Genomic DNA, 14372 nt, shown 5'->3' with positions numbered 1-14372 from the left:
TGGCAAACTAATTATCACAGGTGTCTGAGATTCATTTCAGTGATCCAAAGAGCCCTGAGACACAATACCATCCATGAGTTTAATAAAAAAAAAAAACATTTAATGTTTATGACACTTACATCCAATTAGCATAATAATTTGGAACGCGGTGTTAAATTCCTGTTTTAGAATAGTTTAAGAAGATAGAACTCTCAGCCTCATTTTGACACCAGGATTTCCTTGCTACTCTTAAAATTACTTTAATTAACTTTATCAGCAGCTTGGGTTTATAGCAGGAAAAAAAGTGGGAAAAAGCATGTTTTTTTATGACAGATGGAATAACCAGGTTAAATAGTGTGCGTTAATGTGATTTAAAACAATGTTCTGTATTAAAACCTCAATTCTATTAAGGGAGCAGAAAGTTAAGGTATTTAACAACATGAATTTTAGCAAAATTGAAAATTTCATGCATTTCACCTACTGAAATCTATTGGCCATAGTGCAAAACTAACCTGTGTGACTTAGCACCTGACTTGATATGATGACTTACATTTAATTTAGCATTTTAAAATTGACAAATCCATTATGTTGCTGATTCCATACTAATGTACTGTAGTTCTAAACCAATGTTAGAATTTGTTTTATTATTATTATTATTTTTATTTTTATTATTATTATTATTATTATTATTACTGAGTAAGAATTTTAACAAAATCTAGAAATCTTTTTTTTTTTAAATGTGACTATTTTTTCCCAATGGTCAAAATTACTTACAAAATACTTAAAAATACTTAAAAACAAATACAATGACAGTTTGTTTTATTCAGGTTATTGGCATGTTAACAAAAAATGAGGTTTACTCAAATATCAGGTTTCTATTTGTGAAACATTAGCAACAAATGTGTCATTATATAAGCATTACTTTATAACACACAAAGTATGTAGTATGTGATAGCTGTGAAAGGACCGTTGTGAGTGTCAGTTCAGTTTCTAGTATTCCAGTGTTGACATACCTGCTCCAGTGACTGAAGAGTTGTCTCAAATCTCAGAATATTTAGGTTTAAATTTTAGTACTAGCTTGCCTCAGTGCACGGATTAGCCCCTCCATTACTTGTAAATGTCTTACCACCAATCTGCCATAACTTTAAAACCACTAACGGGTGAACTGAAAAATATTCTTGCCAAATATTCCACTAAGACACAGAATAACAGTCTGAATAAAAATGCACCATGTAGCCACTTCAATCAGAACAGACTGAAATTTTCAATCAAAATGAGAGGGGTGATGTAAGCCTGTGATTATGCATTTAATAGAGCTCTTACATATGATGTCAGACCCGATGTAAAATTAGCCAGCTGCTATTTTGTCTGGCCATCAGTCTGAGGTTTTACAATGCTGGACAGTTGTTGTGCATGAAGAATACCCCAACAACCTGGAAGACTTTTGTTTTATTAGTTTCCCATTAACAAAAAGAATGAGATTTGTTGTTATCAGTCACCCAGCAGGAAGATGTAACTAATCCTGGTCACACATGAGCCCCTGTTGGTCTCACTACTGCTTGTGTAGTGACTATTTTATCTCAGGTAATGGCATCGTAATAAACACTTTGTAAATGTAATACAATAAACATGTGATATAATCTACATGATGAACTTGTGTTACGTTTGCTAATTTACAGTAGATGAAGAGGTTAATGGAACGGAGCTGCCGTCATGTTTTCATCAGCCTTACTGTGCTTTTCATGGTTTTCCGTGGGCATTTGTTATATTTTAAATGTCAAATCGCTGTTTCCTAAAATTCTACAGTATATTTGGTAGATATTTGCCAGACTAGTTTTATAATCACTTTGGTTTTATTATATGTGACAATTGGTTAAATACACCACAGTGAGTACATGCGCAGTAACCTCAGTGACCTCACTCTTCAGAGAGCATAAATAGCAATGAACAGCAAGGTAGGAAGAAATGTAGAAAAAGTAGATCAGAAACTGATGTCTTTAAAAACAGAATGTAAACTAGTCTGATGTTCTGAATAAACAATTGTATCCTCATTGGATGGCAGTGCATTGTCCTCAAAATATTTAAAAGAACAGCTGGAGGTTTATAAAAAATCAGTAATACCAATTACTGAACTTTCTAAACAATATCATTGCTATTATCATATAAATGCTTCTTCTTCTTCTTCTTCTTTTTCTACTATAGGCATTTGAACATCAGAACCAGATCATGGATCAAAAAAGGAGGTGGCCTGACCTAATGAATCATTTCCTTTTACATCATGTATTGTACTGTGCAAAAGTCTCATGCCTCCTATAGGGAAAATGGTAAACATGATTAACTGTAACAGGTTGTGCCTGAAGATATGTTTAAAAAGTATTTTTTTTTTAATCTAACAACCTAAGCAGCACCCTCATATCCCCTCTTGTCCATTCCAACCACTCAGCAACAGCAGTACACTAATCACCGGCTTGATCATGTCTTCATCTGCACCTATTTCTCGCTGGTTCATGACGAAAGTTAGATGTGTTTTATGACTAAATGATTCGTAGGTCACTGTGTGGCTTAACAATCAAAATAGAACTAGAGAACTCTTCATCAAGACTACATTAAAAATAGAATACAGTCAAGACTTTTGCCCAGTACTGTAGATGTCAGTATCTAGGGAAGAGATGACATCAGGATGCAATATGGGAAGAAGCAAGCCAGCAGGGAAATGTGGAGCTTTTCTGGGAAACATTGAGTTCTAGAATTCATGGCAGGCCAAATAGGCCTTTTCAGGAAAACAGTACGCCGTAACAGCAAAAGGCTCTATCAGTAGGATAATGCACCCTAACACCCTGCATACATTTGTTCAGGATTGGTTTGAGGAATGTGACAAAGAGTTCCGGATGTTGACTTGGACTCTAAATTCGCCAGATTTCAATGAAGATCAGACATGAACACTTTGTTCAAAACAGCTGTGCTAGACGAACAACTCTGATCCATGGAAGCCTCACATCACAATTTACAGGACATAAAGAATCTGCTGCTAATGGCTTGTTGACAGATGGCGCAGCACATCTTCAGATATCTTTTGGAGTCCGTGCCTAAGCTGTTTTGTAGGTACAATTAAGAGCTACAAATTGTTCAACAGGTCGTTTTAATGTTATGGCTGATTGGTGTATGGTGTTTCCTAACTTCACATATTTTACTTTATGACTAAAAACAATAGCCTAACTGGTTCCCCAAGTTTTAACAAACTGATAACAAAGGCCTAGTAATGTTATAAACACACCCATGTAAACGCAAAATATAAATCTGTAGAACTTCCTGCATAGGTCAGAAGATCATTAAAATTCCAACATGCTTTTATTCTATACAGTAGGTCATAATATGCAGGAGCTCAAGGAGGCAGCGTAGGCTTCATCACATTACTTAAATATTAAAGATTACTACTAAAAATGTTATGCATACTGAATTAGAAGTTAACTATGAAACTTTTATGTAACAGCATTTGTGCAATTGCAGATCCATTAAACAATTGACTACATTAACATACATCTGATGATGTAATGAGATGAAAATGTTAAAGACTTGTAAGTGACAATGCAAATATTATTTTTAATTAATAATAGACTTTGGTAACATTCAAAGTGTCTTCTTCAGGCAATGACCTGTCATGCAATTGAAAATAAGGAGAACAAGACTGCAGATACTTATCTCCATCCCCCGATCAAATAATAATAATAATAATTAAAAAACAACAACAAGAACAAAAAATTATTTTTAACATGTAAGCTGAATATTATAAATATATCAGAGGTTTCAATGTGTTCACCAGGGTTAAGTGCACATTTCTGTAGCATATAAATTATAATTTTTGGAAAGGAATATTTAATGAATGACATGTTAAATTGATTTTTACACATTAGACAAATAACACATTTTGAATAATATCAGCAATTATATTTTATAATCATGTAGTTGGTGGTACTGTGGCTTAGTGGCAGTCACATTACACCTCTAGGGTCCAGGTTCGATTCCCCTTTCTGTGGTCTATGTGCATGGAGTTTGCGTGTTCTTCCCCTGCTTGGTAAGTTTCCTCCGGGTGCTTTAATCGTTTTTTCTCAAATTGCCACAAAGTGTGTCAATGTTGGCTGAAGGTTAAATAAATGGAAATAAATACAATGGCCAAGATTTGTCTTTATGGTCCCTGGTTCAACTAAAGAACTTCCTAGATGGATGGATGGAATTGTGTAGTTATAGCAGACCACCAGGGAGTAAACCCAAGTGTATTAGCACGAAATGTTCCATTACAACATAAACATTTTGCTGCTTTTGTAAAAAAAAATTCATTGGTTTTTCATTTTGCCTTAGATATTAATAACATGTAAATAATAATTTTACAATAGTTCAATTGATAACATTTTAATATTTATATTATGAATATATTATGCCTATATGCAATATATTTATATTACATATTATACAGTTGCAAACAAAATTATTTAACTTCCATTTAAATTTTTTGGCCAAAATTAATAACTTGCAGGTAATAAGATTAGAATTGTCCACAAAGAGAAAAAAATCAATGCCTTGCACAAACCAAAAATTTAAATTAATTTTAAAGAAATAGCAAAAGGTACTAAATGTTTCTAGAAATACAGTAGGAAGCCCATTTCACAAGTTTAAAGTTACACTGTCTGGATGTGGCTGTCACCCGCTGTTACCAGATTCCTGAGGAAAGTGGTGAAAAAACCCTTTATTTGACTGCAAAGGACCTACAGAGATTTGGTGGCAGCCGGCACCGAAGTCTTACTCTGCACTATAACGTGCATATACGTACATATGTATGTATATAAACATAGAAAACACTGAGATGTTCCCCACTACTGACACCAAAATACAATAAAAGTCGGTTGTTTGGTGGAGAAAGAATGAAGCATATGCAGAAAATTGCACCCTGCCTACAGTGAAACTTGGTGGTGGCTTGGTGATGCTCTGGGGTTGCTTTACTTCCTCTGGCAAAGTGTGGAGGACATGATTGATTCTATTAAGTATTCTTGAAGAAAAACGTCAAGCCATCTGTAAAGAAGATAAAACTTCTGTCACTGGACCCTCCAACAGGACAATGATCCCAAGCATACTTCAAGGTTCAGCAAGGCTTGATTTCAGAGAGTTCTAGTGGCCATCACAGTCAGAAGTGTGCAAACCCATGAATCTTACTGACTAAGAGGACGTTGACCATGAGGAATGGGCTGAGATCACTCAGAAATATTGCCAGGTTCTCGCTGGTCTCTGGCTTTACATCACGTTTGCAGCAGGTCATAATAGCTAAAGGAGGCTATACTAAGTACTGAAGATTAAGTTAAGCAATTATTTTCAATCCAATTTTATTTGTATAGCGCTTTTAATAATTGACATTGTGGCAAAGCAGCTTTACAGAATCAAAAGAATTATTTAAGTTTGTATAAGATGTGAACGTGTATGAATTAAGTTTTCATAATATGCGGTACTGACAAGCAGCCTGCATCCTTTGATCGAAGTAGGCGTGGCGGATCGTAAGCAGTTCACTCAGATACTGCGGCGCGAGACCATTTAATGCTTTATATATCAAAAGTAGTATTTTAAAATTGATGCGAAAATTCACAGGGAGCCATTGCAGTGTGGATAAGATAGGTGTGGTGTGCTGGTATCTTTTGGTTCTAGTGAAGACTCTTACTGCTGCATTCTGGACTAACTTATTTGCCACCTATACATTACTGCACAATAAGATTCTTTGCACATCTCAGCAGGCACCACCATGATACAGTGCCCCTAGAGCAGATAGGGTTAAGGGCTTTGCTCTTGTGGTAACCTGGTGGAGCTGGGGCTCAAACCACCAACCTTCCGATCAGAGACTCGGTGCCTTAGCCTTCTGAGCTAATTTTGATACTTAATCATTTTTAAGTCATTAAAAGTAGAATTTTGTGTTGACCTTGGAAACAATACTTATATTAGTTGTGTTGAGCCATTTAAATTGTGCCTGTTAAACAGCTGCAATTTAGTAATTTTCCAATGGGAGTTGAATAATTTTTAGTGTTTTATTATTTATTTATTTTTGTCTCATTATCTAGGACTTTTATTTATTTCCAAAAAGCAATATCGCCATCTAGCGGTAGCATGGCATCGCTGTTTTTCCCTGTTTTGGCATGCGCAGAAGAACCCACACGGCCATTTCCTGTATTGTAACGCATTAACTGAGGCTGCGTCCCATTCCGAAGTGTACTTTAAAAGTGCAGGGAGTGTCAGTTAAGGGAACTTCCTTTGACAAAACATCACCATTCGAAAAAACACCGCGAAGTGACCAGTGCAGACGTCACTTCCTCCGTGCGTTACCATGGTAATGTCCGTAGTGTGACATATCAGATTTCACACTTCGGACATTAAATGTTGAATTTTTACTGAAACAAAACCGATTCCATTACCGAACATACTACTGAAACGTGTATAACTTTTATTGTACTGATTAGTAATAGTGATTAAATTGAGGTACAGATCAAATTAGCATTTTTATAGAATACTAAGTATTTCTTTTTTCAACTAAATTTTAACATCTTGTGAGCTTTTAATATGATGTCCTCGATAATTATGATAAATATATGAATCCTTTCTCAATGTCCATTTTTTTCACGCTCCAGCAAGACAATGACTTATGAGAAAATTGTCATTCGCTTTTCTGATGCAGTGAAGACCTGTTCGTAATAAACTTTGAACTGAACAGTTTCGCTCCCTTCGGTTTGAATCACACTTAACAGGGCACTTCAGACTGATTGGAACGCACCTTGTGGTTTTTATTTTTTTTTTGTCTTCAAGAACAGAACTATACATCATTTGCTGCTGAATATTAAGGCTTAATTTACTAAATTAACGAGTTATCTGCAGACGCGTAGGGATAAACAAAACAAAAACGGGTTTTGCAAAGCTGTCTTGGAAATGGATGTGCTTTGGAAATACACAGCTGAGCTACCATCCATCACTTCAGCATAATCAATAAAACACTAATAACTGTCCATGAGTACTTTTTTTATTACGAGGGATGTTCCAGTCAAACCGGGACATTTAAATCCCCGGCCAAACTAATTAATTTATCTATTGCTAAGACACCAAGGTCGAAAGTTTTGAGTCACCAGAGCCATGTTCCCATCTGAAACACAGGCTTCCTAGGAATCCCTGTGGAAATGGCTTGAAGCGAGTTAAGAACTCACTTTGTCCGGGGTATGTAGCTTGCTGTAATGTACAAGTGGCATTGGTGAATGACTGTCTCTAGTTCCCACAGACAGAGGAGTCTTTCAGACAGATCGGCAACACCGATTTTCAATTATCAGCCATTCTACCTGCTGAATGCTCATAGGAAGGACGGCACTTCAGCTGGGATTCGCAGATGTGGACTTCTTTAAAACATTTGCACTATTCAAATGTTTTACTGCAGCTAAGACTCATCACCGTACTGTGCTTGAAGCCTTCTATTAATGTCAATCTTGTTTAGGGCTCCATTCACCAGACGCTTCATTACTAGTCCCGGTTTGACCAGAACACCCCCACATTAAACATGTTTTCAAGTACACTTTGCATTCACACACTGATACAGCACTACGTGGTACTTTAAATACTTAATCATGATGCAAAGTGAAAGACTCCTTCAGAGTCAGGATTTCTGTCATTTGTAGATTTCTTATTATGGAGTGAGGATGCACAACACTGCAGGAAGTAAATAAAACATGATGCTTTTTTTCTCTCTCGCTCTTTTTTTTTTTTTACACCAAAGGACGGCAGTGTAGGGCTACAGACAGGCTAATGAGTCCAGTAGATTTACACAGTTGAAAATAAAGGGGGAGAGTTAAGGATGAGCTGCATGAAATGCCAACATTTTAATTAAGGATGTAATGAATAGATAATTACACAGTGACTGAGGGGGAAAAAGTTAAATTTTTGCACCAATCTGGACAGGTAGGAATGTAACTCCCAACAAACCTGCAGTGAGGTTTACTCTATGACCGACACCACAATGAATCTGATTCCAACATGTTCACAAGAAACCTAATGTTTTATCACACAGACACTTGACAAACTCAAACGAGACCAAAAATCATTTTTTGTTGTTTATTTAACTATACAAAACACATTGAGCCAGAGTGGAACCTGAAAAGTAAAGAAGAAAAAATTAAACATGATAAGTTGCTCAAATAATGCAGAAATTTATATATATATATATATATATAAAATGCTCACCTTCTTACGCATCCTTCTCAGGTGCTCCCTCATCAGTGCCCTTGGTGTTTCGTGTGTAGATCACCTGAGCCCTGTGCTTTGACACAAGCTTGATCATACCTAAATACAGAGAAAGAGACAAGTCAATTTTAAGAAAAAAGGCCAATACTCTATAAGTGATGAGTTTCTAATCACAAAAGCCAAACCATGATCTTTAGGAAAATAAAGGAAAGAAAAAAAGGAGGAAAAAAAACCCCACCCCTTTAAAAAAAAAAAAAAAGGATATCATTTACGAACCCTCTACAGCAAACATTCTAAACCTCAATATCAATTTACAGATTAAAGTAAAAACATTTGCACTTTAACTTTATGGGTCATCATGTAGTCGAATCTAACTGATTCTCATTTGTCTGTATTGCTACTGCCACAGGTGAAAGGGAAGAACATTTGAATAACAAAAACATGAAACCCACAACAGGGCACATGTATAGGCTTGTTTTATCTAGCGCATGTTCATTTTTATCCATCCCTGTATGATGTTGATGGTTTCCAGTTCGATTGACCATTACCGATCATCGGACATTAAACTTAGATATAAACGACTCTGTACTGAGTGGCGCAACAGAAACATTTTTATAATGTTACATTATCAAAAATATTAGGACACTGGTGGCTCAGTGGTAGGTGGTAGACCCAGGTTCGATTCCCAACCAGTGCCCAAACCCCCCCAGCCACTGGATGCCGTGCCGGTCCCAAGCCCGGATAAAATGCGAGGGTTGCGTCAGGAAGGGCACCCGGCGTAAAACCCGTGCCAAGTTGTTGTGCGGACTGGATATTCCGCTGTGACGTTCCCTTGCCGGGAGCAGCCGAAAGACTAACAACATCATCAAAAAAATTAAGCTTTAATCTTACTTTTTCGCCAAACTCTGTCAGCAAATTAGTCTCAAACCTGCTCATTACCCAAGTCTTAAATCAGAGTGCACCAGAGTTGAAAGTTATGCATGTTCGCAGTAATAATTCAGCACACTCACTTTCAAATTGAGTTTTAAGATTTGAGGCGTTTGAGAAAGGTAAAAAAAAAAAAAATCACATTTTCTTCTACAGGTGGCACACTAAACTATTTACACATTTTCATTCAGTGTGGTGTGACCAAGTTTGTTTAGAAATAATTATGGCAGATGACAGGTACATGCTTAATTTAATCTAATTTAGGTTAAAGGGTAAACTCTTGTATTTTAAGTTTTTTGTTGTCTTTATATGCTACAGTTGTTTTACAAGTACGAACTGTTGCTATAATAAATGGGCTACATTTAATTACTCAAATTCTTTAAGGTTAAAACTTAAAAAAATTTACTAAATTGAGGAAAAATTTAATATTAAATTGGGATATTTATAAAACCTTAATACTTAGTGTTGGCACCGATATCATCAGTACCCAATATGATATTGTATCAGGAGGTGACTGGTGATTCCAATCCCGGTCACAGACACTAACATATACAGACTTTTCCCTTAATTTCATTCACAACTCTCATTTAAATCATCACTCCGCGCTGCTTAGCACAAATGACGATTTAACAAGTTTTTCCACACTGCATCCCTGCGCTACCTTTGCTGAGCAGTTCGAGGAGGGCCGCCCTGGCCAGGGAGCCTCTGATCTTCAGCCTCTCGGACACCACGGCAGGTGTGATGAGCTTGTAGTTAGGGACTTCTTTGTACAGCTTGTCATAAGTCGCCTTGTCGAAGAGGACCAGGTTGTTGAGCTTGTCCCTCACCTTTCCTTTGGACCACTTCTACTCAAGACAAAGAACCGCAAATTAGATACTGACAGATTTACAGACAAGCAGATATATTTTAATCCAAGACAGCAAGAGCAATAACACTTAACATATGTAGCTCATTTATATTACTTATCTACAGAAGAAAGAATAAGACCTGTGTGTAAGAGACATCTTTACATTACAGATAAATATAAACAAGTAAAAAGATGTAATACTACCTTCTTTTTTGCTTTGCCTCCAGATTTATTGACGGGATCCTTGTCCTTTTTGGCCTTGGACGTATCCTTCTTCTGCTTGCTGTCCTTAGGTGGCTGGACACAGATGACAGAAATGTAATTTAAATAAATTAAAGTAAGAGAATTTAATAAAATGGTGCTTAGTTGATTAAATGGGCTTCTCTAAAATATATAAACATCTGTGTAAAAAGTCTTATGCCCCCCCAAAATGCTAAACCCAATTAAGCAATTTGGGATTTTTCGCAAATTCATATTCTGCCAATGAAAAATTTATTTAATAGTTTCAAATTAATAAATCTAGACCGTCCTATTTTTGCTTCTCTAATACACAATTAGAAATGCAGATAAGTTTAAGCACAAAACGTAATGGTGTGCACACTGTAAAGACACGAAAGAACGAGGAGAACGTTACATACACGTAAATTAAACATACAAACACTTTATGAAGTAAATACCAATCATTAGTTATGTTTACTACACAGACCGGCTCGTGCGTTGGCTCGCTAGCTAGCTGACACTGGGCCGCGTGCGCGCCTCGCGAACCTCAACTCGCTAGCCGACATGCTAAAGCGCATCACACGCGCACGAAATATACTATTAAAACGACAAAATTGTAAGGTTTGGCGTGTTTTTCTTGTTCATTGTGACTATTTACATCCTCATCGACCACCCAACGTGAGCTACATGTTTTAAATTGACACTTAAACACGTTATTTCTGTCTAGTTTGAGCTCGGGTACACACCATGATGAGGCTTTCGGCGAGCTGCGCGAGAGAAAGGAAGCTGAAAAAAATCCACGTCCGCTTTGTCCACGCGCTTCTTCGTCTTCCGGGAAACGTTATGCGTCATGGAGTTTTCATTTATTATCGCCACCTGCTGGATTGTTGAAAGTATGACACTGCATGCTGCCTGGCCAAAAAAGGTCGCCCTTATATTCATTCATTCTTTCACCTTCTATGGTGCGTATCCTGCAAAGGAGACTTGGACAGGATACAACCTGGACACTCAAACCAAGGACATTTACATCAGGTGGTGCAGGTCCAGGAGACAGCGCATTATAAAAGACATTTAACACCCTAATCACACTCTGTTTCAGTGGCTGCCATCTGGTACGTATACTGGGCACACTCAGGGCACATACTGGAAGACTGAACAGCAGCTTCTTCCACCAGGTAATAAGGGCACTAAACAAACAACAAATTCAGCATACAGTCACACACATTTCTGTATAAATTATATTTATATTATATTGTATATTGTTATATCATAGTATCCTTAGTGTCATTTTTATTTTGTAAATACTTATTCTTTTAGTCTTTTCCTTTTCTTCTTAAAAATCTGCACAGTCTATAGTTTGTTGCAATTGCATTTCACTTCTGTTGTACTTGTGCAATTATGTATGTTTTCAAGATTCTTGAATATTTTAAAAAATTCTTTTTGATGTATGCTTTCAATAAAAAGACTTCAAGCAATATAATTTCATTACACATCTACTGTATTACCATTATGGCTATATCCATTATGGTAATAAGTCAGAATTTTAGGTCAAAGAACTGTGCAACCTTAGTTTGCGAGTAAACTGGTTTGCAAGAGTTCTGCAAGCCGAGACAAATTTGTTATTAAATTATGTTTTGAAAAACGAGCAAGTCTTGATTTACAAGTACCAAGTATAATCAAGCATCACGTGGCACATAGGCATTCACAACTGAGCGAATGGTTGTTCTCTCTCTCTCGTGGTACGAAATTGTGGCTAATCGACTCCCAAGCTCGGTCTAAGTGCATGTGCGTCACTCGTATAGTTAACATTCATGCACGTGTGTACTGTTTACTAGAACACTGTGACCACTTGTGCGCATAAAGAATCTTTTATTTTGTTTTTGTGTGTGTTTGGGACAACTTTCACCCACACACACATAACAGTTTACAGAATAGAGACTCATCCACACACTTATTCGCTATCTTGGGGTTGAGGAACAAATCATCTGAGTTTCCATTATTTCTTATGGGGGAAATTCGCTTTGATATACAGTAATGAGTGTTTTGTTATACAAGCTTCTGGAACAAATTATGCTCACAATCCAAGGTTCCACTGTATAGGGATTATTAAGAAAAGAGAGAGAGAAAGAGAAAAACAAGATGTCAGACTTTCTGCAACCTGCCACTCCTCTTCCCTTGTATACTGGAAATTCCTCTATTTTCAGCCTTGTACTTATCAGCATGATTGAACATGATTAAACCCCTGAGCCCTAAATTATCATTAATAATACGTGTAGATAGGGAAAAATGCCTTAACAACTGTAATAAGCAGAAAAAGCACATCACAATGCAAAACAAACAAAACCATGAAATGTATGGGATACAACAGCTGATGATCACATTAGGTTTACACCTTTTAGCCAAAAACAAGGGAATGACGCTACAGTGGGAGCATTCTCACTAAAACTGGACAGCTGAGGACTGGAGAAATGTCACCTGGTCTTTTTCCTTTTTAATCAGTCTTGTTAATCCTTTTTTTTAAACTGTCCAGTTTCACTGAGTGAAAACCAGATATTTAAGTATATTTAAATATGTTTATTTTCCATATATTTCATTATTTGATTTGTTATTATTTATAACACAATCACAAAAAACTATCTTAAAAGAACAACTTTTAACAAAAGGGTTTTCTCCCTCTGTCCCTCCTTATTAATTAAAGCACTTCTTTATTTGAACACTTGTTGTCGCTCTTGGTCTTCTGAAAAAAAAAAAAGAGCTTGATTTTTGACATGCTCTTAAACCTACACTTAGGCATAAGAAACTCATATAGTAAATGCTTTTCTACTTATCCCCCTCTTATTGATTTAAGTTTTAAGAAAAATCATTTATTATACATCCTGGAATATACCTGGAATTATTCAGACTGAAGTATATTGATATTTATTTATTGAATGAAATTAGTCGTTTAAAAGTACAAATACACAATGTTTGTGGAAGTTTACATTTTGGAGAGTAAAAGCAGCTGTTTATGTGAAATAAGTCATTATGACCTGTCTGGCTAACAGTGTTGGACACAAACACTTATACAGCAATTGGCTGACTCTCTTGAAATACCTGTTCACCTGACTCCTTTACTCTTACAGGTGTAAGTAAATTCCTGAAGCGGCTCAGCGGTGACAAGGAAGAGTAATGTTAACGGTACCCGAGACTCGCCTAAGATTTGTGATAGACGAACCCGGCAGTCTAAATAAATAAGGCTTTGTTTACAGCAACAACATTTAAAGCAACAATGAGAATTAAAATAACAGTTAAAAAATCTCTTCCCGTCATTGTCTCTTAAGCTTGTAGGTGTTCTTTCCTCACACCAAAGCACAATGACACAAAGTGTGCATGGGTGCGGCACTCAATATCAGTCTCCTACATTCTTTTTTACATTTTTTTTAAAGGCATAAAGCAGATACTATAGCCTACATGTAAATGTGGGGCTTCTGCTGCCTTACCTGTGCTACCTGTTTATAATCTTTTAAAAGGTCGTGTTAAACTTGCATCTAGACCTTGCAAAACTAATATACTTTACCTCAACATTACCAAAGAAAAACATAAAATTTTTAATATAGACATTAACTTATCTAATGAGTTTCATATTTAGTTACAATTTATGATTGTAATTTTACATAAAGTTGTACGTAATTTACAAAAACAAAAAAATATATATATTAAGGTATTTTTACTGTAAAAACTGTAAAAAAAGAAATTGATTTTTTTATTATTGAAAAAATACTTAAAATAACAGTTTGACTGTTATGTCTGTAATTCTAAAGAGATTTGTATGTAATTGTTTACAGTATAGAGTCAATAAAGATGTACCTAGAACATCATCATTAAAGACCTTTTTAATAAAAAGACTTAATTTAAAACAGGTTTTAATACCACTTCTCCCTGTGCTTAGTGGTTTTCCTCTTACAGTACAAAGACATGCAGAATAGCCTAACTGGTGTTCCTGATTTGGAAAATAATTGAGTGTAATTCAAGGTGGTGTGCTTTGGGTCATTGTCATGTTGGAAAATAACCCTTCTTCCCATTGACAACTTTCAGGCAGAGAGCAGGAGATTTTACTAAATAATATAACAGTATTTTGTCCCACCAATTTTATTTCTATCCTGCTCAAGTC

The 14372-nt window shown here is 36.0% G+C and overlaps 1 protein-coding gene across 1 annotated transcript; it reads right to left on the bottom strand.

Moving 5' to 3' along the window:
- Positions 1-8086: 8086 nt before the first annotated feature.
- Positions 8087-11072, bottom strand: rps25 (ribosomal protein S25). Its single transcript, XM_053515674.1, has 5 exons — positions 10969-11072; positions 10208-10300; positions 9818-10001; positions 8230-8328; positions 8087-8139 (listed from the first exon to the last, which is right to left on the bottom strand). Exons 1-4 carry the CDS (start codon positions 10969-10971, stop codon positions 8234-8236), a joined length of 375 nt encoding a protein of 124 aa, XP_053371649.1. The 5' UTR covers positions 10972-11072; the 3' UTR covers positions 8087-8139; positions 8230-8233.
- Between the last annotated feature and the right edge of the window lie 3300 nt (positions 11073-14372).

Source organism: Clarias gariepinus, chromosome 17 (genome assembly GCF_024256425.1).
Source record: "Clarias gariepinus isolate MV-2021 ecotype Netherlands chromosome 17, CGAR_prim_01v2, whole genome shotgun sequence".
NCBI lineage: Eukaryota > Metazoa > Chordata > Actinopteri > Siluriformes > Clariidae > Clarias > Clarias gariepinus.
This window is presented reverse-complemented; position numbering and strand designations above follow the sequence as displayed.

Excerpts from the sequence above, each read along its gene's own strand:
- rps25 (XM_053515674.1), bottom strand. Across the intron at positions 10,002-10,207 it reads GAGGCAAAGCAAAAAAGAAG|AAGTGGTCCAAAGGAAAGGT; the intron begins GTAGTATTACAT and ends TGTCTTGAGTAG. Across the intron at positions 8,329-9,817 it reads CCTCGAACTGCTCAGCAAAG|GTATGATCAAGCTTGTGTCA; the intron begins GTAGCGCAGGGA and ends CTCTGTATTTAG.